Source organism: Protomyctophum bolini, assembly GCF_963924005.1.
Source record: "Protomyctophum bolini genome assembly, chromosome: 12".
Taxonomy (NCBI): domain Eukaryota; kingdom Metazoa; phylum Chordata; class Actinopteri; order Myctophiformes; family Myctophidae; genus Protomyctophum; species Protomyctophum bolini.
In genome coordinates, this window is record NC_137873.1 from 33,994,686 (window position 1) to 34,021,002 (window position 26,317).

General features: G+C 40.0%; 2 protein-coding genes across 3 annotated transcripts in view; one reads left to right on the forward strand and one right to left on the reverse strand.

Moving 5' to 3' along the window:
* asic1c (acid-sensing (proton-gated) ion channel 1c) overlaps positions 1 to 12,492 on the forward strand; it is a gene marked incomplete at its 5' end in the record, with an annotated part of 109,620 nt that extends 97,128 nt beyond the window's left edge. For both annotated transcript variants that reach the window (XM_080778035.1, XM_080778036.1), the window contains 8 exons: positions 1,757 to 1,907; positions 2,664 to 2,720; positions 3,177 to 3,330; positions 3,829 to 3,920; positions 7,620 to 7,699; positions 7,851 to 7,922; positions 11,112 to 11,164; positions 12,384 to 12,492. In XM_080778035.1, the coding sequence (XP_080634161.1) occupies positions 1,757 to 1,907; positions 2,664 to 2,720; positions 3,177 to 3,330; positions 3,829 to 3,920; positions 7,620 to 7,699; positions 7,851 to 7,922; positions 11,112 to 11,164; positions 12,384 to 12,462 (738 nt within the window). In that variant the 3' untranslated portion in view covers positions 12,463 to 12,492. The remainder of the gene's footprint in view (positions 1 to 1,756; positions 1,908 to 2,663; positions 2,721 to 3,176; positions 3,331 to 3,828; positions 3,921 to 7,619; positions 7,700 to 7,850; positions 7,923 to 11,111; positions 11,165 to 12,383) is intronic.
* Positions 12,493 to 16,929: 4,437 nt separating this feature from the next.
* Positions 16,930 to 25,472, reverse strand: cdk5 (cyclin dependent kinase 5). Its single transcript, XM_080778760.1, has 12 exons — positions 25,314 to 25,472; positions 24,978 to 25,066; positions 24,789 to 24,856; positions 24,615 to 24,675; positions 24,453 to 24,509; positions 24,191 to 24,286; positions 23,082 to 23,156; positions 21,329 to 21,425; positions 21,140 to 21,211; positions 20,694 to 20,752; positions 19,652 to 19,732; positions 16,930 to 19,200 (listed from the first exon to the last, which is right to left on the reverse strand). The coding sequence occupies exons 1-12, from the start codon at positions 25,348 to 25,350 to the stop codon at positions 19,114 to 19,116; spliced, it is 879 nt and encodes a 292-aa protein (XP_080634886.1). The 5' UTR covers positions 25,351 to 25,472; the 3' UTR covers positions 16,930 to 19,113.
* Positions 25,473 to 26,317: the final 845 nt, after the last annotated feature.

Here is a 26,317-nt window from a genome sequence, read left to right on the forward strand (position 1 = left end):
AATTAATCAATTTGCCTGCCGTTTTGTTAACCACTTAAAGCCCATATCAAAAACAGCGATACGTTGTGAGCTTGTTGATCTTTGCTATGTTTGAAAATTGTGAAAATGTATGAGATTCTTCAAAACATTTAGTTTTACGATTTCAGTTTTTCTTTTTTTTTCTTTTTTTCATGACATGCCCATAATGGGAATGCCAGTGTTAAGGTGGTTGCCCACTTGAACCCAAGGGGAAACCTTCGCAGGAAAATAGCAGATCTACAAGCTCACATCTCATCGCAACGCAATGTGTTGTGTGCTCGTAAATCTGCTATTGTCAGTGAAGAATATATATACCAGTGTAAAGGCTTAAAGTGGTTAATGAGGCAATATCAAATGTCATACATTTATCAATTTCCTATGCTTGAAATCACACTGGAAACACGGCTGGATAAATGGTCTTATGGACAGTTGTGGCCTGTAGGGATGACACCATGCACTCAAACTCTCTGGACTAGAACTACAGCACTGTATGCCTTGGTTTGAAACATCGCTACATAATTAGCATTCTACTCTAAGCGGGCGGAAGCGTTTGGGTAATAATAATGGCTGAACGACAGTATGTCAATAAGCCTTTTGCTCACGTTTGCATGAGTTGTCAAATCCCCGGCGTCTGCCAATGGGATTTCTAGTTGTGGGCTTCTGATCTGAAAGACAACAGGTGGGGCTGTGTTGTTTTTGGCAGCAAATTTAGATTTTAGTTTTAGTCGTAGTCTCTTGAATAGTTTTCATTTAGTTTTAGTCAGGAATGGATCCATCTGTCCAAGAGTGGATCCAAGAGTCCACCATTGGTTTGGAGTGACCTATCTCAAGCAAGTTTAAAGTCTCCGGAAGTTTGTTTACATTAGCTGTGCTGAAATTAATGAAATCCAATCGCTTCCTGGAGTGCTTTGGCAAGAATGTCAAGTACAGTATTCTGTGAATTATGACCATGTAAGTGTAACTCAAGTGCTGTGGTTTTAATGAAAAAACGTATTAAGTATATTTTAAGATTCAGTTAGATAATGCTCTAATAATTCCCTGGGGTACTTGTGAATGAATTGACCCGCACTTCACCATTTAATGAAACTCTTGCCACCTCTAATGAGACTGAAAATTGAGACAATCTCTTCCATTTATCCTGCTGAATAGCTTGGCTTTGGACAATCAGGGTTTATTTTATTTTATTAAAAACTCTCTTGGACATGTATACAATTTATGTGTTACTCAATAAATCTGTCAAAGTAAGCTTACGTCTTTATATAAAGTGTTGTAGACAACAACTTAAAATCTCCGCCTCAATTAGGAAAAACAATCTTCCATTCTCAGGGATCCTCAACAATTCGTCCATTGATTGTGGTGTCCTGTCTTAAAGTACATCTTTTATAGAATATATTAAGTCTGTCTCCATTTCCCATGTCTGCTTCCTCCCCAGGACTAGAGCCGCATCAGTGATTTTATGCATGATGTTTGCTTGCTGCTACTCGTGAGCCATTTTATTACCTGCAATATTGTGTTGTGTATTGTCTTCATTTGAGATTGCAGTAGCACCCCCCAGATGCACATTCTCATTTGATTAAGTTTTCGGTATTTCTTTTCTATTGTGGATGACATATTTGTGTTTGGATTCTATGATCTGCTTATGTGGTCGCCTGGGTTTTGCGCCGGGCTGGGCTTGATTGACGTGTGATTGACTGCCATCCCATGAGAGGAAACATGCACTCAACTTGTTCTCTTTCAGCTGCAGTACCTCCCTCCTCCATGGGGAGACTGCAAGTCCACGCCCATAGACTCCGAGTTCTTCTCCACGTACAGCATCACGGCCTGTCGCATCGACTGTGAGACGCGCTACCTGGTGGCCAACTGTAACTGCAGGATGGTTCATATGCCCGGTACGCATGCATATATTTGACTAATCGTGATTGTAATTGCGTTTATATAACTGTAGCCTCGGCCGGGAGGCGAACCCGGGTTCCCCATTCCAGTGGCACGTACGTTAACCAGTCGACTAAAGAGTCATGACACGATAGCCAAGTAGCAACGCAGCACCGTATAGCCTACATAACCACTTACTGTAACTAAAGCCCCTGTATACATCGTCCTATAGGAAGAATAGCATTATGAGCTTGTAGTTCTGCTATTTTTGCTTTTTGTTAATGTTGGGAATTTGTTTGAAAAGAATGTTGAAAATGTTTTTGCCTATGCTCAATATAAGGGATGCCTCATGCCTGGTTGAATGTTGTACATCAAGTAATCTGCAAAATAGTGTTTACCGCAACACTCAGAGACCAGAGACCAGCCTTTGAGGTTGAGAACGGAACATTCCAACTGATTTAACAGTGGTTACTGGCTATTAACCTATAGTGTATAGACTGGTAGTATCAAAGGTTTATAATATCTATACGTAGATGTGCTCATCATTTAGAAATAAACAAATTCAGCGTGGAAAAAAAGACTAGTAATCCAACTAATCGATCACTCGACTACTAACTAGGAAGAGACGGCCCTAGTTTTCAGTCATGAGCAAACCACCGCAAAACAAGATGACACCACTACCACAATGGAATAAAAGAAGAGTGTGCTCTTTGATGTGGCCGGTATATAACGTGATTATTTATGATCTCTTTTGTGTTCTGTGCATGGGACAGGGACCTCTACGGTCTGCACACCGGAGCAGTACAAAGAGTGCGCTGACCCAGCTTTAGGTGAGGCAAAGGACAATCACAGCACTCACTGCAATCTGCATGAAGTGTCACAGATTAACATCACATGTCTGCACTGCACTATATATAATGGACTTGGGTTGCACTGAGATAATTCGTCCTTTATGGAAGCGCTGTGATGCTTATTGTTTTGCATAAATTGCTGAGTTCCAGTCAACCAAGTCAGTTCTGCAGAATCTGCACACAGTAGTGCCATAACACTAATGAGTCTCATCCTTTTTATAGAACCCGTGTGTCAAATGAATAATATAGGGCTGTTATACTTTTACCTCAAATGCCAATTTCAGTCGTTATTTGCTTTCATGGAAAGTGAACGATGGCAGCAAATAGTTTTCTGACGTGTGCATGGTCCAGATTTCTTTCTTTCTTTCCTGTGTGTGTGTGTGCAGCCATGTGTTTCAGTGATCACAACATTTCAATGACTTTAATCATCCACAGACTATTTGGTAGAGAAAGACAACGATTACTGTGTGTGCGAGACCCCGTGCAACATGACTCGCTATGGCAAGGAGCTGTCCATGGTTAGGATCCCCAGTAAGGCCTCTGCCAAATATCTGGCTAAGAAATTCAACAAAACCGAGCAATACATTGGGTAAGTATTGAATCGTAATAGTTAGGAAATGATAGATGAATGAATCTTCTTCTTTTTCTTTTTATGAAAAGATGTACAGTATAGCATACAGTAGCATGACTTTGGTCTCCATCGTTCACCTTCAATGCAACAATAATGAAAGACAATATACACCCAGAGGGTTCATTTAACAGCGAATGAGTTAAAAACGTTTTATACTTTTATACTCGTATGTTGTAGGACAAGATTGACAAACTAACAAAGCCTCGTGAAGCGATGCATTGCGATCTTGTACTGTACTGTAGATTGGCTAGTTTTTGAACGTTTTAGAAAATGATTGCAATAAATAAATAAATAATTAAATATTTGGCATACTGTATAGCCTAATGACATGACATCTGCTTAGCGGTTAAATGACCACTCTGGATTTAGCTGTGCAGGGAATGTTTATTTATGGTGTCATTTGGCATTATGTTATATCATCAGAAGTAACAAACCTGCTGTCTGTCTTCTCTCCAGAGAAAATTTATTGGTTTTGGACATCTTCTTTGAAGCACTGAATTATGAGAAGATTGAGCAGAAGAAGGCCTATGAAATTGCAGGGCTCCTTGGTGAGATTCACGCTGCATGAGCTTAATTTATACTCCGTAGGTATGACGGCGTCGCTTGCCGCTGCCAACTTGGTTGTCAATTTGAAAATCTGTTCTTGTCGGCAAGCAACACCATTGTGCGATGGAGTAAGAATTAAGCATTAGGCCTACTGTTGCTGAAAAGGTCAAAGCCGCCGTTGCTGAAAAGGTCAAAGCCGCCGATGCTGAAAAGGTCAAAGCCGCCAGGCCAGGGGGCACAGGTGCATGATCGATCGGGCCAGGGGGCACAGGTGCATGATCGATCACCCTCCTCCAACCGTCTCTATGCTGTATTAAACAGTCCCAGTGTGCGGTGGACAAGCCAGGTTCACACAAAGCACTGTGCAGTTGCATTGCGGTGCTGAATTATAAGTAACACATTTAAAGCTTGCCGTTGCATTGCTTTACAACAACATGCCTGCAGCTGCAGAGCGTTCAGAGCATGTGAGAGTATAGGAGCAACACTGTCAGGCATCAGAAGATATATATAGTCCGGCAGCCGACAGGTGTGGGAAATTTGGTAGTGTCTTTTTTTTATTGGCCTAAAATGTTGTCTATATACATACATTCATGAATCCACTTGCTGACCGACTGTCACTTTTGGGCAATTTTTTTATAGGGGTTTCTTGTGACCCTACCATTAACACCATTGACAAAAATGTCAAACTTCCCATATGCTTCAAGTAGCATGTGACATATGTCAAACTATAGTATTCATGATTCTGAATACATTCCAAGCATTAGTTTTGCTCAAAATACGCTAAAAACAGCCATAACCAAATGTGCTGACCTCATCACATTTTGGAGTGTTTTTTGTGCAAACCTAATGCTTGGAATGGATTCAGAATCATGCAAACCCCCTAGTTACTACTACTTAAAGCATAAGAAAAGTTTGACACTATTGGGGGGAAAGCCCAATAGTGACAGCCAGTCAGCAAGTGGATTCATGAATGTATATATACAGTATAGAAAATACATTTTAGGCCAATAAAATGTGCCAGACTAATAGAATATTTAGGGGAATTGGCACATTTTTGGATTCAGTTCATAATCATTATAGGCTACTTTATTGACAATCTGGCTGTACTCACTGTTGACAAGTGATTGATGATGACATCAAACTGATGACAGCAATTTACTTTATTTATTTTTTGGCAACTGTTGATTATGATTTGACTCATAATACATTTGGAGACAATTTGCATGTTGTAAAGTGTGCAAATAAACCAACTACTCCAAAACATTAAAGTACTATTTAATGTTTTTTAACGTCTGGTCACGACAAAAACAATGTAAGCTACTACCAACCATGACCGTTATTTCTAGTATGTGACTCGGGTGATATATATATAGGCCAAAGATTGCATCCAGTACTTGAAGGTATGGTGGTAATGCCTTAAAATTCACAAGTGACAATGTATCAGCTTTCAAACTAAAGTATTACATTGTGATGGTTCTGCCCAGTGTGCGAAGTCTGCACAGTCATTATAGTGGCTGGGGCAGCCCCGAGTGGAATAGTAAGAGAGTGGCGACACGCTTTGATCTCGCCGCAAAGTGGGTGTCTGTGGGCTATATAGTTCCAAACATTGGAACTATGTCCCATTGAGATAGAATGAGCACTTCCGCATTCCATTTGTTACAATGGGAGTGTCGCCACTCTCTTACTAGGTTACTCTGGGGAAGCCACACTCCAGTCCTCCATGAAGCGCCGCACCTGTTTCATATATTCATTATTCATATATTGTTCAGCAGTGGTTTTCAAACGTTTTGTGCCCATCGATTGAAAACACACAGTGTGAATAGGCATAACTCGTGCCCCGTTTGTAATTAAATCACAAAATGATTTACTCATCATGCCTCTCCGCATGAGGAACAAATTTGCCTCAAGAATTTCTGCCATTCTGAGTTTTACATTTAAATCCCTATTCCTCCAACGATCTTTGAGCAATCTGCACAAAACATTCAACGCACAATAAATACCGGTGATACAAAGGTTTGTGCGTTTGAGCCTATAATGGTACACATGTATTGAAGTGTCATGGTCATAGTCAAACAGGGCCTGAGTTATATGCCTGTTCAAATTTGTATTCTCAATTGATTGCTATAGCGCCCCCCTTTGGCCAATGGGTGTGAGATTAGTTTCTTGCCCATTTGGCAAACACTAACATTCTGCAAAGTCTGATATGTCCGAACTAGAAAAGGTGTTACTACAGTAGTAGATATTATAGGGTGCCTGCACCTTTTGTGCGTGGCCTCATAATAAAATGAAATAAATGTCCACCTACTGTATGCTTTTTGTGTAGTTGTATAGCACACCTGAGTGCCTCTGCACATTGTTTGAGAACCACTGTCACACTGTTATCACCTACTGGCAGAGCTTTTTGTGTCCATCCATTTGAAAGTGTGAAACCTGAACAGAATGCATCATGGTAATGTCATGCCGTGTCAAAGTGAGCTGCTGGTGAGAAGTTGTCTGCAAGGAACAATTTAATTCATCACTGTTGAAGGAGCACTTCACTCATTTCAATATTATCTTCATATAATTGGTCCTCACTGAATGCTCATTAAAAGATGGCATCATTATAGTGGCCAGATTTGACTGAAGGGCTGCCATGAGGCGGCCTCCAGCTTTTCACCAGAGGAGGAAAAACTGAATTTATTTAAAAAGAATTATCCAAAATGAGTTAATAGCACAGGCAGACTCTTCACATACGAGAGCAGTGGTTCCCATGTTTCATGTCAAGGACCCCAAAAATGACACTCATTACCCCGCGGATCCCCATTAGAAAATATATGCCGGGGACCCGGTGATTTTCAACTATTTTCCATTTCAAGGACCCCCAGTTTGACATGCAACAGGCATTTTTAATGGCATTTCTATCTCTGAAAACTGAATTTATATTGTAAAATAACTCTTGAGTGTACAAATGGAACCAAATTAACCCTAATGGGTCCATTTGGTTCCATTTGTACACTCTTTAAGAGTTACACATAAGGGTCAATTTGGTTACAAACTATAATTTATTTGGGGACCCCCTGGAACTCCCTCAAGGACACCTAGGGGTCCCCGGACCCCACTTTGAGAACCTAGAGCTTGTCTGAAATAAATGTCAGAGCTGAAATCGACATGTAATATGAAATAAATGCTAACATGTAGCTAGGTGTAATGTTAGAGTCCACAGAAGTGAACCGTTCAAGCCTGTTTTCTGCAAGACATTACTCTATAAGCCATATCTCCAAAACTGGTGGGTCAAACTGAACAACTAATATGTCAATTTGAAGCTATATGGCTCCCTGCTTTCGTATGACATGAAAAACGTAGTCGGTCAGAATGTGTCTACTCCCTCTGCGTCTCATTGGTGGCCTATGGACAGTTCAGAAAATCTGTTAATGCTGATGCGCATTCCGAGCTAATGGAAGCTACAGCCGTCCTCTTCCTGGAAAGTTAGCATACTGAAATAGAAGCCAGCATTGTTCTCGCGTTAATTGTTTAAATTGGAAATCTTGTTTGAAATAATCAAACCCACCTACCTGAACTGAACTGTCGGAACAAGAGACAAGAGAAAATCCTGTAATGAGCTTCAGTGAGGGCCAATTATACTGTACGAAGATAGGTTGAAAATGGGTGAAGCGTGGTCCTTTAAATGACTTGTCCGTATTTGTCCATCTGTCTTTGGCTAGGTGACATTGGAGGTCAGATGGGGTTGTTTATTGGAGCCAGTGTTCTAACAATACTGGAAATATTTGACTATCTATATGAGGTAAAGTGTTGGCTCTCAAGTTGTAGCCCATTTTTATTAAACAACTAATCAGTTAGTTTTGCAAGTGAATTGCTCACGCTGGAATAAGTCATGAACAGTGGATAGCATATATTTCTAGTCTGTAGTGCTAATCTAATGTGTTTGTATTTAGGTGTTCAAGGATAAGGTTTTGGGTTACTTCTTACGGAAGAGACGGCCACGCCGCTGTCCGAGCGACAATCTGGTAATTCTCCCCTCAATGCATTGGATTATAGAAACAAAACAATACACACACAAAAAGAAAAAATGTTTGCTCTCACAGTGAATTTTAAAGTAAAGCCCTCAACATAAGTAAACAAATATATCAGCGCTGCAGTGCAAATGTATTACTTTTCATCCCCCCAGAGCAAAGGGGACCCATATTTTGAGATGGCATAATTAATCATTTATAGTCTGCACTGTCTTGTTATACTACACAATTACTCATACAAATAACAATACATTTCTAATAATAGCCACATGTATGTAAACAAAGAATGCAATACCGGTATTTACCATGATTAAGATTACAACAATCCACAATCTGGAAAGTGGATCATGATGTACCAGCTTCAACCAAGACCTGGAAAACATTCATTCAAGTTTCTCCCTGTATATTTAACTTTATTCATGAATGTATTTAATTTATGCCACAATGGGGAGGCCAGGGTTGATGTGGTTGTTAAGGCCAAGCAGTCCCTGTGCTCGTCCTATTTCATGGGGATTTACTGCCCGACTGCCCTGAAACCTAGTCTAACAGACCATTAGAATTAAAAGCTTGGTCCCTCAGGACTTTTCATTTTGATTCCATGTCGTAGTTCTATGTTCGGAGAATACGAAATGGATTCCCCCCCTTTGTATCCACCACACAATAAAGCACACACGAGAACAAATGTATGTATGAGAAACACAACCCCTTACCATATTACAGTTACTGTAACGCTTGAACCAGCCCCATCAAGAAACCAAGAGATTATTGATTCAGTCCACTTCCAAAAATAAAATAAAAATGTAGATGTAGGATAAGCACTGTTATGAGACATTGTTTGGTTTAGCTGCTACTGTGCATTTAAAAAGCTTTTAAACGTAAGTTTGTGAGGGCAGACATTTTACTTTTTATTTTCCTTTGTACCATATATTTACTATTTTGTAGCTGGTCTGCTAAAGCAAACAATTCAAATTGTGAGTGACACTCCCTTATGTGTCGGACAAACCCATGTTTTTTTTTTTTTTAATTTCTAACAATAAGAATTAGAAAGTGTTAAAGTATTCCATGTTGCTTGGACACCATAACATCTTTACTTTGCTTGAAGTTACCGAAAAAAACCAAACATGGGTTTTGTCTCTGCATGAGTATTTGTGTATAGTTGCATGTATGGTTGCTTTAATTATAGAATTTGGTTCAGCAGCTGGTGTGGAAGAAAAGATTGAAATAAGTTGTTTATTCTCCCTCATATGAGTGAATATGTAAATCTAAGCACACACACAAATTTGATTTTCTAGTACAGTATACAGTATGGTTTATCATTTGATCTAACATAAGAAACTAAATTAGTTTAGGAAGTTAAGAACAGCGATAGTAGCAAAAACTATTCTCTGAGGTGTCGGGTATTTAGAATATATTTTTTTATGCTTTTACAAGGGACAAGGAGTTAATGAATGAAGTGTGATTATGTGCAGTATCCATCATTCATAATACCATATTATCATCTACATATAGTGAATCATCGTCTGTGACTCCTATGCTTTGCTATCATATAATTTTAACCGTATTTCTACAGAGATATCACATCTAAACAACCCCAGCAATGAAGTCATTACAATTTACAATTCAGGCATTTTGCAGATGCTCTTAATCCAGAGTGATTTATAGTAAAGCAGTAACAAAAATACATGCTAAATACATAAAAATAGTCATCATGCAGTCATCGTATGAACCTAACAGTGGAATATCTTATCTATATAATGAACTATGCATATACTATATAGTGCTATGTCTACATAAAATGCTATCTAAGTTACATAAGTTAAGTTGTCGGGGCAGTGGCAAGTGCTACAGCAAGTGCTCCATTCATGCTTGCTTAAACCCAATGCCGTCGATGGAAAAATGCAATTGAATATATTCCCTAGCTAGGTTACGTAGCATTGTAGGCGTGCAACAGTAACTGTTATTGAAACTAATCAATTTAATCAACTATAAAAGCTATAATCAACTTCAATGAAAATAATTGATTCCGTGTGGATCTATAAATGCACAAAGTCTCTGTCTGTCTGTCTGTCTGTCTGTCTGTCTGTCTGTCTGTCTGTCTGTCTGTCTGTCTGTCTACGTAACTTGAGAACCGCTCTCCCCGCCGACATCAAATTGGACATGCACGTTCCACACCACCACAGGGGGTGCAGTGGTGCGTTCCACACCACCACAGGGGGTGCAGTGGTGCGTTCCACACCACCACAGGGGGTGCAGTGGTTCCACACCACCACAGGGGGTGCAGTGGTGCGTTCCACACCACCACAGGGGGTGCAGTGGTTCCACACCACCACAGGGGGTGCAGTGGTGCGTTCCACACCACCACTGGGGGTGCAGTGGTGCGTTCCACACCACCACAGGGGGTGCAGTGGTGCGTTCCACACCACCACAGGGGGTGCAGTGGTGCGTTCCACACCACCACAGGGGGTGCAGTGGTTCCACACCACCACAGGGGGCCTCTGCCCTGGCTCTGGCATGCCCAGGGTCTATATATGGAGCTGGCTTGTTCTGACATCAATCTGACGTCTGCCTAGACTCCATATTTGGGCATGCCTTACAAAGAACTCCATATATGGGCATAAAAGAGAGACAGACATCATATCTGGATGGGGCCATGCATTTCCAACTTGCATCGTTCCAAGTAGGCCAGTGCCCAACGGTCACCGCTGTAGAGGCTCCAACGCATAATATCTGGGTGGGGCATTAATTTCCAACTTGCATCGTTCCAAGCAGGCCAGTGCCCCATGGGCACCACTGTAGAGGCCCCACGGGTACCACTCTAGTTTATTTTAATTTAGCATTATTTCTTTAATTTTGTTTTTTAAATAGCAAAAATAGCATAGCTACAAGCTCACCCACATTATGAGCTTGTAGATGGACTATTTTTGTGCAACACTGTTTTAAAAATAGTATTAAATTAGGATTTATAAGTGTTAATCAGAATAATCGATTTAGCAGATTAGAAAAACAAATCTTGTTAAAAACTAAAACAAATTATTTAAAATTCTCAGTTAGTTCATTATTGATAAAGTAATCAATAGAATAATTGCTCAGAAAATGGTTAGTTGCAGCCCTATAGCATTGCATTGTGTTTATTTTCATTTCAGTCACCCTCACCCATCTTTCTTTTCATCATGTCTATTCCAGGAGTTTCCAGAGAACCCAACCAGCCCTGGTGTCACGCCTAATCATGCCCCCAGGTAGCAAACCCCATCGCTAATAGATCCTCCCTACCATGCTGTCCCTCTTCTTCAGACATTCTAGACATCATTTCATACATCATTCCTCTGTGGTCACATGACGACGCCGATTTGGTTTGGGGTTTTCTTAGATTGCCTTCATGACAAAACAGTGGGTGATTTATAAGACTCATAGCCGTGGAGAAAAAAAACAAGTTGAATTCATTGCCAATACCTCAGGCTAGGTTAGTTCAGAGTGTTTCTGTGATTATTGGCTTAACAACAGAAGTGTGTTGGTTGGATTCTCCAAGAACATAACTTTTTTTTTTACTCTTGGCAGCACTATACACAACACTTGCTTCCATCTTTTCATTGAATAATGATGCTTTCTTTCCTTCAGGATAAATCGCAGTATTCCCGTGAAAACAAAATAAACACACGTTTTATTTTAAGTGGTGCTCTCCCGACACATTGTAATTGTTTTCCCGCAGCACAAAGGTGCCCAATAACATCACTAGATGCATTACTTTGTGATGTTATCGCAGGTCTGCTGCATGCCATGATAGTTTACAAAGAAAACTAAATGGTTCTTTGTCTGCTGGAATAAACATTTACACCAATGTGACTACGTACTGTATATGGTAGCATCTCTTTATCCACATTTCAGCAATATCAACTGAACCTTTGCACACATAGGGCAGACATAATGTGGATCTTATAATGTCTGCACCTACACAGACTTTAACATACTAATATAAAAATCAGGACTAAAATGTGCTGTTTTTCTTTCCTTCCTTCTCCCTCCTGCTGTTCATCTTACACTATCCTTTCTCCATTTTCTTTGCGCTCTTTCTTCTACCTGTGAAACTCATCTGATGTTGCTGCCCTCTTGACCTCCAAATCCATCATAATCATCTCCATAACACGTTGTCATTCATTGTCTCCAATGATATGTTCTGAACTCTGGTCTCGTCTGTTTACCATGCTCGACAATCACCTTTTGAATCGTTTCTTGTTTTTGTTTTGTTTGTCTTTCATTCATTGCCTATCTTGTCTTGACACCATATCGGTCCTGGCTGAATTTGATACATTTTTCCATATCCATTTATGATTGTTCCGCCCCCCCCCCTCTCTACTTTTATCTGTGATTCATGTCTTTCCTTCATCGCCATTCCCCTCATCATTTCTCCCTTAATATGGTTGAACACGTCTTCCCTCCTTCCCTTCCCTTGTTTTGCAGAGCACCTGTGACACCCTCCGGAGTCACTCGGACAGTCTCGGATTCACGCCGAACATGTTACCTCGTCACCCGACTCTAGGCAACTTTGAGGAATTTGCTTGTTGACGACATAAAGTAGGGGGCGGGTGGGCGGGATATCTGGGAATTGACGGCAAACTGTGAAATAATTTATGTATTACAGAAAAGGGTGAGTGTATACTCGAACATTTAGTAGACTTTATCAATGCCTGAATAGAAATAGAATACTATCATAAAGAAAATGACCACTTCCAAAACAGAACTCAGGTTTAACTGCCATGGTATGGCATTAACTTAAATTCATTTGTGTCTCATGCTGTGGATTCTTAGTTTTTTTTTTCAAGTATTTTTGAGTCATTCAAGTGAAAGTGTAAAAAGAAATTGCTATTCTAAACAGTGGTGAAATAAGTTACATAGATCAGTTGTAGATTTCTTTTTCTGTATATCAATCAAAGAGAACAGCCATGGATTAGTATACATACTGTACTAGCACTATAGTCTATAATCGGTTTAAATGGGGAAGTTTCAAGGCATCTATCTAAATAGTGCCATGTGGTGAGTGACTACCAAACCCTATGACATGCTCAACTGTGACAAGACGATAATGGGGCAGAATACTCGTGCCTATAGGCTGGTCTGTGTCAAAATACTTGATATTAGGAAAGACTACTGTTTTTCATTGCTGCCTTTGCTACTGTGAGGCTCTTAAATGTCTCATTGATTAGAAGAATGTATCTAGTCACTATAGCATCTGGAGTATGCCCTGGCTTACATTGTTGGAAGGCAAGTGGAGGGAACTGATGTAAGAGTGCAAAATGACTTGTTTTGATTTCCCTTTGGGTAGCTAGAGAGTTTCATCGGATGTTATAGCATTTACTCCATGGCCAGTTTTTGAACGTTGTTGTTCAAAGGGAATGCTGTGAGGCAAATTCGGTGATTGTATCTTTATATATTTATACAGCTGATGATTCAAGTGAGCCTACATGTTCCCCTGTTTTGGGGATTTTGTTGTTATGTTAGGCATACGGATTGTCACAAAAAAGAAAAGCATTTAGCCTGCTTCAGGAGTCGGCCCCTTTTTATGTGTAATGACTGAGTGGGTTCGTTAAAACAGAAAAGAATCTGGCTTTCTTTATGGATGTTTTTGACCATGTACTACCGATCAGCACAATCTCCTGTGATAGTAATCTATTCTCTATTGAACATTAGTGAAGTAAAAAAAGGTTTGTTGGTAACATTCCTAAACTTGACAGATATTTGTAAATACCTGCTCTGAAGACATTCTATATTGCTCTGTGTGGAGACATTTGTCAGATATACACATACATACATACACATAATTATATAAAGAAAACGTATTTGCTCATCTCTGATTGTGCACCTGAAGGCACTTGGACATTGAATGTGGAAAGGGAAAGATTATTAACAAGTCCAAGTGTAGCCCTTGAATGTGTTTCTATCTGATTGAACCACAAGTGTCTTCCAGCTTTCATAGTGTAGTGTACATGATGGAACACTGAGTAGAATGTGTTGAACCTCGATTTATGCTCTGGCGACAAAGTGTTTTTTAAGTGATGCAGTGACACATTTTTCAGTTGAAAATAGGTTTTCGTCAAGTGACACTTGGTCGCTGAAGCATAAATCGGGGTACAGATACAGGAGAACTGCCTCAAAACACCTCCACCTTCCTCAACCCAATTCAGTTCGGTTAATTTATAACGGAAATGCATTGTACAATGGCATCATTATAACCTATTGTTATTCCAGTACATGTAATACGCCACAAATAACACCGTTTGTGATGTAAAAAAATTATCAAATATAATAAACGATATATATACAACCATTGTGTTCATGTACATAACCTTTCTTATTACCTTGGTGCCACTCTTACTTCCTCATAATGTTCACCAACCGTCCATGCATTGTGTGTCATTCGAGATCCCTTGCAACTACAGTACAGTGATTGGAGTTGCAGACAAACGGGACGTAGTTTCAACTGAACTCAAGTGTTGACGCGAGAAGTATTTCATAGCCTTAAATTAAGAGCTCACTTTGACAATAATGGAGATTTCTTCTTTCTTTTTGTTGACATGTGGAGTATGATACTAATCAAACCGTGTCCTTAACACTGTTCTGTTATTACTGTTCTGTCTGTATTATATTAGACGACTGTTGATGTGAAGCACAAAGTCTTGGAGGTTATAGCCATCACTCGCAAGCCAATAACTGACTGTCATCGTTTGTGACTACCGTAGTGCAGGGACGGATTAACCCCCATGAGGGCCCCTGGGCCGGTAATATTTTGCCATAGCCCGCGTGCGCGCAACATTTTCGTGTTTTTATGTGTTTTTATCATCTTTTTTACCTAAATTTAACAAAATCAACAGCCAATGAAGGGCCCCAGGAGCCCTTTTCAGGGCGTCAAACCTAGTACCTTACGCTTACGGTCTAATTTCCCTGAAGGGCCCCGGCCCCACTGGCTAATTTGTCCCTGCCGTAGTAAAGTACACACACTGCATTTATTTATTTAATAGTGCACTGTTGCAGCTTTATCAGTGGAGCCAAACCTCACCAAGGGCCTCCAAAAGGAAGTGTTTATACCTTTCAGGGGTGTTTGGTGAAACGATGAATTGCTGGCGTCTTGTGAGCAATAACTAACTAAATTCATTGCTTATCCAGCTGCTGAATTAAGATCTAGCTTGAACAGCTGCAAATTAGAACTGAGACGATGATGTACGTCTTACACAGCGTTCGGCAACCTTTTTGACATGTCGACATCAAATTTGATTATTGACAACACATCAAAATGATTTCCCAGTTACTGGTTGTATATAACAACCTTATACAGTATGCTTTCTTGAAATATTCCTTTCCATCAAGACATTGTAAATGATTAATGACCTATCGACTCACTCCACCTCCCAGACCCCCTCTCCAGTCAGAGTTCTGTCATTTGCATACAGATGTGAGGCTCATGGAATAAAGTGACTGATTTCAGTCATTTGGATTCTGGAGATGCCAGCATTTCTTCTATTTAGGCATAAGTGATTAAGCCAAAGTAGCCTATTCTACAAGCTCTCGTTTAAAGCCTCAGTCTGTGATTTCTTCACCTGATTGGCAGTATGTAACGGCAGGCAGGAACAATATCACTAAAGCATAATTTAATTTAGATATTGTTTTAAATTGTGTGTGTGTGTATATATATATAATATAACCAAGTAGTATATGACAATATTAGTACAGTAGTAGTACATTATCTGTCAGCCAATGCCGTTGAATTATTTTGTTCGTACAATATTGCACATCACACATTTTCTTCTGCATGACCAGTGTATATTTCAAGTGTCTCTGTGCTCCTATGTATTTACTAGCCATGTTATTGACTTTGTATTGTCTGTACTTTGAAGCCAGATGAAACAAAGTGGCTGAGCTACACACCCTGAGGTATACAATGTATTCAATCTTTATAAAATCTCTCACAAACCACGCTTGGGATTGTGCAATAAATAGGAAGGTATAACGTTTATAACTGCAACGTTAACGGGCCATTTTATTTTATTAAATATGTAATTGCAGCGAGTTTAATTGCAGTGGGTCCTGTAGGACTGGCTCTTACTGGCAACACTTTGTATATTTAATGAAAACAATGCTAGGGCAGTGGACTTGCTTCATCTGGTTAACATAATTTGTATGTGCGTTCAATCGTAGATTTGTGATTTCAACTCTGTGGTACATATTAAATAGTTAACTCTCTCAACCAAGTCTAACATTCTCAGTCTTATGGAAACATTTTCTTAACGCAGCTCCAATGTGTTTAGTCGATTGCGACAGCCCGTTGCATTCATTATGAGCAAATGTACATGACTTTCAGACGCAGATAAATTGGTGTATTTGTGGCCACTTTATTGGATTTTTGGAACCATTGGGGTTCAAAAGACCAGCGACAGTATTCGTCCAAAACATGACCCAAGTTCTACTAATGAAACCAAGAGGAATACTAGGAAAGTGCAAAGTCGACTCTTCATTCAAAATTAAAGCAGTGCTATTTAATACAAACTGCTGCAGGATTACAGCAGTCTGGCCGTCTTGTACCCACCACGAAAATGGCATCAACCATGACTACAAATAGAAATGCTTGTAGATCTGAGTGTCATGTTTCATTACTTAATGAAGAGCCTCTGTACCAAATGAAAAGCTGTATATAGAAAAGAAATGACAATGCAAAAAAAGCCAACATTCAATTATCAATAAATACATGCATTCCTTTCTTGTCTTACATCAGCAAAATGAAAATAAACATTTCCCCTATTTAACGACTTCAAAGACAACTCGTAATATAGGATTTTTTTTGGGGGGGGGGGGGGGGGGGAGTAACAATAAACAAGTAAAATAACACTGCACATTTTGTAAGCTCGTAACCAAATTAAGTAGCCAAAATACACATACTGCATAGCAAGTGGTGAAAAACAATCATTAAATGAGAATACAGGTGTTTTTTTAGTTTTCTTTTTTTTTTTTTTACCTCTCACTATTACAAAAGCTCATCTTTAATGAGCTAAAACATATCGGGTTAATGAGAAAAGATAATGTTAAAAAAAATGCAACAACTCACTCATGGTCCTCTCTGAATCTATGTTGGCCCATTCATTAAAGGGCCACTTCACCCCTTTTGCAACCAGATCTTATTTTAATGATGTTTGTTATTTCAATGTGCCAGTGATGTCATGGACACTGGTCTCAGTAACCCCCTGGGCAGACGTGACGGACAGATTCCCGGAAACGGAGCTTCTTTTCCATCCACCAGCTGTCTAAAAACTCGGAAATGACGTAAAAGACAGCTTCTTCTGTCCACGGCTGTGCGCTAAGGCAGGGATACTCAAATAGATTTACCTGTGGGCCACATTACAAAAATGGCAAGGGGCCAGGGGCCAGTAGATAAAATTTCCGCAATTACCATTTCCGCAATTTCCATTTCCACCATTTCCGCAATTACCATTTCCGCAATTTCCAACTATTAATGGCAGCTGGGTTTCATCATTCAAATAAAATAGAATTCTGTCCGTTTAGCTATAAAATTATGTCAGGGAATAGGGATACACAGTATATGTCTTTCATTTGCATTGCATCTCCCCCCCCCCCCCCCCCCCAAGCTTTTATTTTCGTTCGAGTAATAGTACAACTCTAATAGTATTACTTATAATAATGTAATTAAAGATAACTTCATTCAGATTTATTTATTTTTATTTCATTTTCCAGATTTTTTCTTCTTTTTTTTTAGATTTTCATTGGTGGGCCAGTCATAATGGTCCCGCGGGCCTGATGTGGCCCGCGGGCCTGAGGTTGAGTATCACTGCGCTAAGGTCTGCCCAGACGGTAAGGGTGCATCCACATTCCACACAGCAGATTCACAGATGCCAAAAGTTGAGCGTCAGACGTCTCTTCCTGTTTTTTTTAAACAGCTGGTGCATGAAAATGAAGCTCCACCCACGCTGCAAAAGGCCGCGTCGGCCAGAAAACTAGAAACGCTTGCCTCCAGCGTCGTCATCCATCCTCCAGCCGTCTAAAAACCAGGAAGAGACACCTGCCGCTTGCGGCATTTGGCATCTTCGTGACTACTGTGTGGGTGCAGTCTAAGACAGCCCACTCCCTCTCCACAAGGCGGGGTGAGTGCAGCAAAGCATTGTGGTCATTGTAGTAGTGACAGCACAGTGAGACCAGTGTCCATCACATACACTTTGAAATACTAATATATGTCTCCCAAACATTAAAATAAGATCTGGTTGCAAAAGGGCTGAAGTGGCTCTTGATTGAACCACCTGTCTCTCAGTGTTAAACATACTTGATATACGCAAATTATTTACTGTAGAATGGAACTGCCATTTTACAAAGTGCAAAAACAAAACAAAAGTAAAGCCTGAGAAACACGTTCTTTTCTTTTTCCACTTCCAATTATATTACGGTATACAATCGTTTATTAAAAGCAGTTGGAAAGGTTGTGTGTACACTACAGTACACACTACAAGTCTGTCTGTCTTGGGGGGTCAAATCAACTAATGATTCCAGAGCGCGGGGCACACTGAGGCTCACCGCTCCAAGAGATGGGTCAAATGCGGAGAACAAATTTCACTGCGGTAACGTGTGTGACTAATCGTACGACTTTGACTTTGCCAAAGAAAGAAAATGAATATATATATGTTGCACATTATGACTTTAAGAACCTAATTATTAACATTTCATAAACATGAAATATTACAATAAAACTAAAAAAATAAAGCTGTCACATTACAAACATTTGTGTTTAACAGCATACATTTTAAACTATGTTCTCAATGTAACATTAAGTAAGAGATGCACGTCGACATTTGAGCTGACCGCATATTTTGATAGCTCACCGTTAGACTCAAATGGAGATAACAGCACACATTGAAATTTGCTATCATGTAGGAGCAAATTAGGGCGTTGTGGTTGAGAACTGTAGAGCCTACGGAGGTTAGAGTTCAAAAGGATTACGTTACCTAATGAGACCGAGAAAAGACAGACTGGCTTGCACCCGACTAAAAGCTATAGGCCACCAGGACATTGCTCCACAAGGAGGCACAACAGAGTGATGTAGGGGGGAGTGTTATTGTGTATGGACTGGTCCTAATGACCACCAGAGTGAAGGACGATTGATTATGGCAGCTGTGGTTCAGTAGATGGCAATTAAGCATTATGGAGGGCAGAAGTCGGCGAAGTAGGGATGCTGCAAGGCCTCTTCGGCAGAGATCCTTTGGACCGGATTACATTTCAACAGATTCTGGGCAAAGAACAAAGGAAGCGACAAAGGAACATCGTTAGTACAACGCACAGCCAGCCATACCTACCAAATGCTTGTGCAGTCAACCCTTGTACACCGTAACAATATTTAAGATAGCTATATATCTAAATGATATTCTTGTAGACCAGCGGTTCCCAAACATTTATGGGCATGCACCCCCCTGTTACCTCCTGACCTAGCTGACACACCCCCCACATGGAAATATAAATTTAGAGCTATATAGAGACATACATTTCCTATTTATCAACATTATATGCACATATATGAACCTGAATATGGCATATATATGCAGCATAGGCTATAATCTGCACGATTTTTGGGGTCCTTGACATGAAATAGTTTGAGAACCACTACTGATATAGAAACACAGGTTTTTTTCTGAAAACTGTTTTAGAAGAATCTAGTCTAAATGGGTTTCTAAACGCATTACCTGCAATAGATCCCGTCCTGTGCTACTGAGTTTGGGGACCACGTTCACCAACGAGGTGGTGGCTGGATACATTGGGTACGGCTATAGGTGGAGAGGAGAGAGGTGCAGAAAAGCAGCAATTCACTACAAACATTTTTGAAATATATCATTGCTCTAGGTAGGACCAGAGCATGTGAGTGGCGCCGAGCGTGAGCGGCGCAAGGAGTGGAGCAGGTGGATTTTGAATGGAGAGCCGAGCGGGTTTTACAATGGGTCCACTCCGAGTCGCTCAGTGCACACGTGTTTAGAACCTAAACGCTTGGATTTAGTGTGTGCAGAGCGCACGATCTACCAAAAGTATGAAAGTGTGCTGAGAATTTGGAACATTCATCAAAACGCGTGATTCGTGTGGCGACCGACAGTGCCAGCAACATGATCACATTTAACATCCTCCTTGACGCTGAAGAAGAGGAGAAAGATGATGATGAAGTGGTGGAGGAAATTGCAGAGGAACCTGCGCTCTCAGCTCTCGCAAAACCAAGTGGACGCGGTTACTAATGTAGACTAGAGGCTAAACCAGTACTTAACCGTGTCAAGTTTACACATGCGATGCCCAATTCATCTGCTTCAGTTAGCTATCAAAGACGCAGTTAACGAGCATTATGCAGTGAAAGTAGTGAAGGTAGCTGAGCTACAAGCTAACAACACACCAAAATGTGATGAGTTATGAGCTTGTAGATCTGCCATATTCTTTTTACATTGAGTATAACAAACTTGTGACTAAATACATATACATACATACTGCTCAACAGCTTTGGTCCAACATAGGCATATAAAACAGACTGGCAAGACGTCAACGCAAAGCCTCGTTCCTTTTTGAAGGAATCATCGCCATTGTAAGCCTATATAGAATGTGACCTACAGTAAAATGAGCCGATAGCATTTGGCATCTCTATCCAATCTTTGGTTTTGATTATATGTCGGACAATCTGGAAATATTCAGGGCACAGCTTTTTGGCGGTGACACACTTGCCGGGTCTGGTGTATGGCATCAAAGGTTTACCTTGTAATCCGGGAGTTTTGTCATTGTCTGCCACTGTTCTTCAGTTGGTGTACCCAACAATGTGAGCATGGAGTTAAAGGAAAGCGTTCACAACAGACAAATTGAAACATGTAACTAACACTATTATAAGTAGACCGTCAGACCTGGTGGAATAACTCACCCAAACATGAACATGTCGGCATTATCTACTTGTCTGTCCTAATCAGATTTTAAACTAAATATAAAAAAAATATTACTAGGCCTAGCGAGTACACATTTTATTTATAAAGCACCTTTCAAAACAAAGTTACAACGTGCTGTACAGTGAAACAACAATATAAAACCCATCAAGTTAAAACGAGGCACACGGGAGCAACGGGAAATAAAAGCAAAACCATTGACAACATTGAAGAAGGTCAGATAAATAAATGAATAAATTATTTACTAATAAAAAAGGTCAAAAGGATATCTGAAGATTCTCTTCAACTGGTCATCCACATCATTCCCAGGGAATAATGGTCTCCCTGCATTTGCCAACTCTAAATAACAGTGAATGAGTCACACTTCAGGTTCTGAACATACAAAAACACAGATTCAACCAATACATTACATGATGGTTTCATTAATATAGCATGTACTAAGGCTCAATGACAAACCTGCAAAAATGCAACCAGCAGACCACATGTCAATTGAGGTAGAATAGAGTTTAGCACCGAAGAGGACATCTGGAGGCCGGTACCATAATGTCACCACCTGGAGAAGAGCACAGATGGTTCACTACATAATTTGGTGGAAGTACTGCAAGATATATATATATATATATTGTCACGGGGCAGCCTGTGCCCTATACACACACACACACACACTGATTAAGGACATTGCACGCACGCACACACCACACAGACTGTGGGTAGTGGGGAAGACAGGTCCATATAATCATATCATATAATGTCAATACTGTTGATGTATGCATTTACAGGATGTACAAATGAAATGATACACAAAGGGAAAACATTCCGTTTATTAACCTGTGTTTATTGCAACCTCAGTGTTTGTATGGCCTTTCCAGTGCTGGCACTTTAAGAAGGGGGGAAGGTGCCAAGTACTGTTGAGGAGTAGGGGTGTTCCACAATGTCAAGTGTAAAGTATGTCTATTATCGGGGGAAATGAATGTAACCCCATATGATGTATAATCTAAAATAGAACATCTAGGTGTGGGGTTACCTATTCAGGTTCAGCTGATAGGGGTGAGCTTGTAGATCTACTGTTTATATTTAATTGCTTCGCTGTGGGTGGTAGGATCCTCTCCTATAAAGAGGAGACTGCAGCCAGAGCTAGTCAGTTATGCTGGGGCAGGCATCATGCTGACAGCCCTGTGAGAGAGCTGCTAGGGCCCATGTCATGGGCATAGCCTAGTGTAGTTTGTTATTTTTCCTTTTTCCTACGTTGTACCTTAAGTATTTTTGAGTTCTTTATTTTGTATTTTGGCCGGTATTATTTTGAAGAGGTTTTGAGAAATAAAAGCCACCAAAAAGCATCGCTGACTGTTTTTGGAGCCTTGGCCCTCGGGCAACTTCACATATATATTAAACAAAAGGTAGGGATTGTAATTGATCATAACATTTTCAAAAAGATAGGTTTGTTCCTTCAACAAGACGACAAATATAAAAAGGATAATTTGTCAGATTTTAGCCCATTTAGACCCGAGGATGCATCTGTGTCACCTTATAGCTTATAACCACTTTAACCATTATTTAAAACTGTATCTGTTGAAAAAATAGCAGATCTACAAGCTCATAGCGTGGCACCGAGTGCCGCGATACAAGCTTGTAGATCTGCTATTTGCTATTTTTAGATGGGGGTCTGCAGCCAAATACTTATCATTCTGGGGGTCCTTGACATGCAAAAGTTTGAAAACCACACATAGGTTTTTCAGAAAAATGTCAAGATTTAGAAGACATTATAATCAGGTCTTAACCCATTCTGGGCGGGAACCCCTTTTGGTTTTTTAAGCATTATGTTATAGTTTAGCTATTGAAAAATAGCAGATCAACAAGCCGCGCTACGAGCTTGTAGATCTGCTATTTTTGAAAAATCGTGAAAATGTGCTACAAATCTTTGAATATATATTCTTTCAGAGCAAACTTTAACTCAAATCTTTGCTTCTGGGGGGTCCCTGGAACAACATATTTTCAGATGGGGGTCCATGGCCAAATGCAGATAATTCTGGGGGTCCTTGACATGAAAATGTTTGAGAACGACTGACATAGAAAATGGGTCTAAATGGGTTAATCATAGAATTATGTTTAATAGATATTGTCCCATAGTAACCATTGCTGTCGAGTCACAAGCCTTTGGTCAGGGGTAACTCCTGTCTCTCCAGCTCTTTAGTGAACAGAAAATGCATACCTCAGCAGAGTAACACCTCACTGGAATCCCAAAGGCTCGAGCCAACCCAAAGTCAGCCAGCTTCAATTCCCCATTCTGGAGATAAAACAACAGTGATGGAAAATCTTGCAATAAGACACTAAAGGTTATGTCCAGATTGGCAGACCAAATGAGATGTTTTGTCTATAGAGATTGGGATCAGATTTGTGTTTGTCTGAATAGCAAAAAAAAAAGAAAAGAATAACATGGAAGCAGATTTTTTTTAAATAAATAAAATATCTGATTCCTAAAGATGCGTCTCAGTCTGTACACTCAAGCATGATTTATAATTGCATTAGATATTGTTCAAGATAATGTACAACCAAATTCCAAACAACATAGTCATCATCACAGATTCACGGTGCAACACGTTGTTTACTCCAAGATCGGCTATTTTCGTGGAGCGAGCGGCAGTATAAAAGCAATGCTCACGCCACGCCTTAAAGTATGTTGTTACTTCGTTACCAAAGCAACCTGTGCCGATACCATCTATGATGTCTAAAATACACAAATCTGATCCGATCACTTGCAAATCACAGTCTGAACAGTTTAGTCTGCCCAACACATTATGTGAGGGATGCACCGAAAGGGAAATTCTTGGCCGAAACCGAATACCGAATATAGGAAACAGTTGACTAATATATGACTAATATTATATAATTTTTTTCCTACCATTGCTGCCCGATTATGGCAAAAGACATGATTATGGTGATATATCGGCCGAAACCGAATAGGCCGAAAATGCATGTTTAGACATTTTCGTCCGAATACTTTCTGCGGACGAATATTCGGTGCATCACTATGAGGAACTAATCGGATTTGCCTGCAGTCTGAATAAAGCCTACAACCTTTTCATCGCCTTAGGTTTTGCAATACCTGTGACATGTGTTTTGAATTTGATTGCACATTGACTTGAACAATAAGTCATGAATCACACAAAGAATTAACATGATGTGTCCTTCTTCAAGCCTTCAGTTTAGCATGACAGGCAACAATTAGGCATGGGGAAAAATAAATGATTTGCCTGCACAGCAATGAATAATTGCTAGCTAACCCCCCTAACTGTCAAGGTTCAGCAGCATTATACTCACTCTGTTTATGAGAAGATTCTGTGGCTTAAGGTCTCTGTGGAGAACATTTCGACTGTGGCAGAACGCAAGGCCCTTCAACAGCTGGTACATAAATGACTGCACGTGAGAGAGAAAGTCAAAGGTTCATGACAGCAAGTTTAAAGATTACATTCAAAGTAATTGAATGCTAACCTATGAATAAATATTGATTACATGCTGGAAACTATGCCATTCAAAATGTAATCCCCCCCCCCACTGTCAATTCAAATGTACAATGTCTCACCTTCACAGTTTCTGGATCTAGATCCCCATTGCAACTGTCAAAATACTTCTTCAAGTCCTGGAATTAGAGGTCTCAACTAAGTCAATCTCCTTCAGTCACGCTTATTTTTGATCATCAACATAACGTACTGAGAGTAAAACAAATGAGACAGGTTCTCTTTACCTGATCACAATATTCAAAAACCAAGGTTAACTTCTTATCACTGTGTAAAACATCATGTAGCCTGGGGAAAACAAGAGCATTCTCCATGAATAACACTCACTGACTTCCAGGCAGCTTGAACCACGTACAGTCAACCGCAATTAAGATCCATTTTCGGGGGCAAATAATACTGACCTGACAATGTTTTTATGTTTCAGCTCTTTCAGGAGACATATTTCTCTCAGTGCAGAACTTGGCACCCCCTGAAAGTACCATGAAAGCTCAAATGAAATGGGCATGCTGGTCAACAAGGGAATTAAACATCAGTGTGTTTATTATGAATCCATAATCCATATATATAAATATATATATATATATACATACCTCATCGTCGTCATCCAGTCTAACCCTTTTCAAAGCCACGATTTCGTGGGTTTCTCTGTTTTTAGCCTTGAACACAGTACCATAAGTCCCTTCGGGAGAAAATAAAGAAATCATCGAGTATGACTACTGTATAACGTAAAGCTGACCCCAAAAGCAGACATCCTCTCTCACAGTACGATAATTGTTACTTCCATTGTAATGAATACATGATGACACAATATCTGTTATCCTCAGTCAGTAGAATTATCTCCCTGCAATATGCAAATTGAGCTATATCAAGCTAGCTAAATCAGACGTTAGCTTTGTGGAGTAAAAAAAAAGCAGTATTGATCTTACCCTCTCCAATTTTTTCAAGCTTTTCATATTTCTGCATGTTTGGCCAATAACACTAGCCTATATTCAGCCAGCAAACAAGTAACCGCGCAAAATCCAGCTTTGGGTTTGATGTTTTGCTAGCTAATGTAGAAGAGCTCTGGGCACTAGAAGTCACTTCATCTCGCGAGACGACTGTTGGATCAGTGGTTGGTTGGCTGAGAGATCATGCAAACTTGACATCTAGAGGCTAAATTATGAATTGCACCCAGACCTTAGAGAATAAGACCCAGACCTTCAGAACATGCAGGTAGTGGAACAATAAATATAGATAACGGTTTTCATGGGAGCGCTGGGTCAGAGACAGAAGAATTTACAGAAAATGGTGAACCCTGTTGTAAACAAGTGTAATGCTCAATCAGGGTGTTGTCCACCATAACAGGAAAGCAGACCATCTTCTAAGTAGTTAGTTAGTCAAATGCAGGAGTGTGTGTGTGTGTGTGTGTGTGTGTGTGAGAGTTTTCTGTATCCATAATGTACACTACAGTAAATATCAAATAATCAATTATTTAATCGATTAACTTGGTTTGTTCTCTAAGAAACTACCCATTGCATAGTAAGATAAATGTTTGTCCTAAGAACTTTTGGCTTCCTTTAATATGTGTCCCTCTCTTATCCCCAAATAGTGCAGTTTTCCGGGAAGACTTGACACATCAAGTGCCCACTGACCAGGCCTCTACCCAAAAAGTGTATGTATTCTTTCTTTTTATGTTATTTCATAGTCACAGTGAAGAGAGCCAGGAAACACAGAGAAAGGAGTAGGAGAGTAACATCAAAGGTAACATGCCGCCAGGCATTACTAGACCCCCTGAGTAATTAGAGCACATGTGACACGCAACCTAACCACTCAGCTATCAGGTCACCCCCTTATTTGGTTTGTTTGTTCATATTTTCAAATAGCAATGTGATCCTCATGTTGTGTGTAGTTTGAGTACATGGCTTTTTATAGCCCACATTACATGTTGCAC

Bases quoted from the DNA above. Each gene is read 5' to 3' on its own strand.
- cdk5 (XM_080778760.1), bottom strand. From the start codon at position 25,350: ATGCAGAAATATGAAAAGCTTGAAAAAATTGGAGAGG. The intron at 24,676-24,788 runs GTCAGTATTATT...TGTTTTCCCCAG, and splicing joins AAACATAAAAACATTGTCAG to GCTACATGATGTTTTACACA. The intron at 20,753-21,139 runs ATCCTTTTGACC...CCATGCTCACAT, and splicing joins GTTGAAGAGAATCTTCAGAT to TGTTGGGTACACCAACTGAA.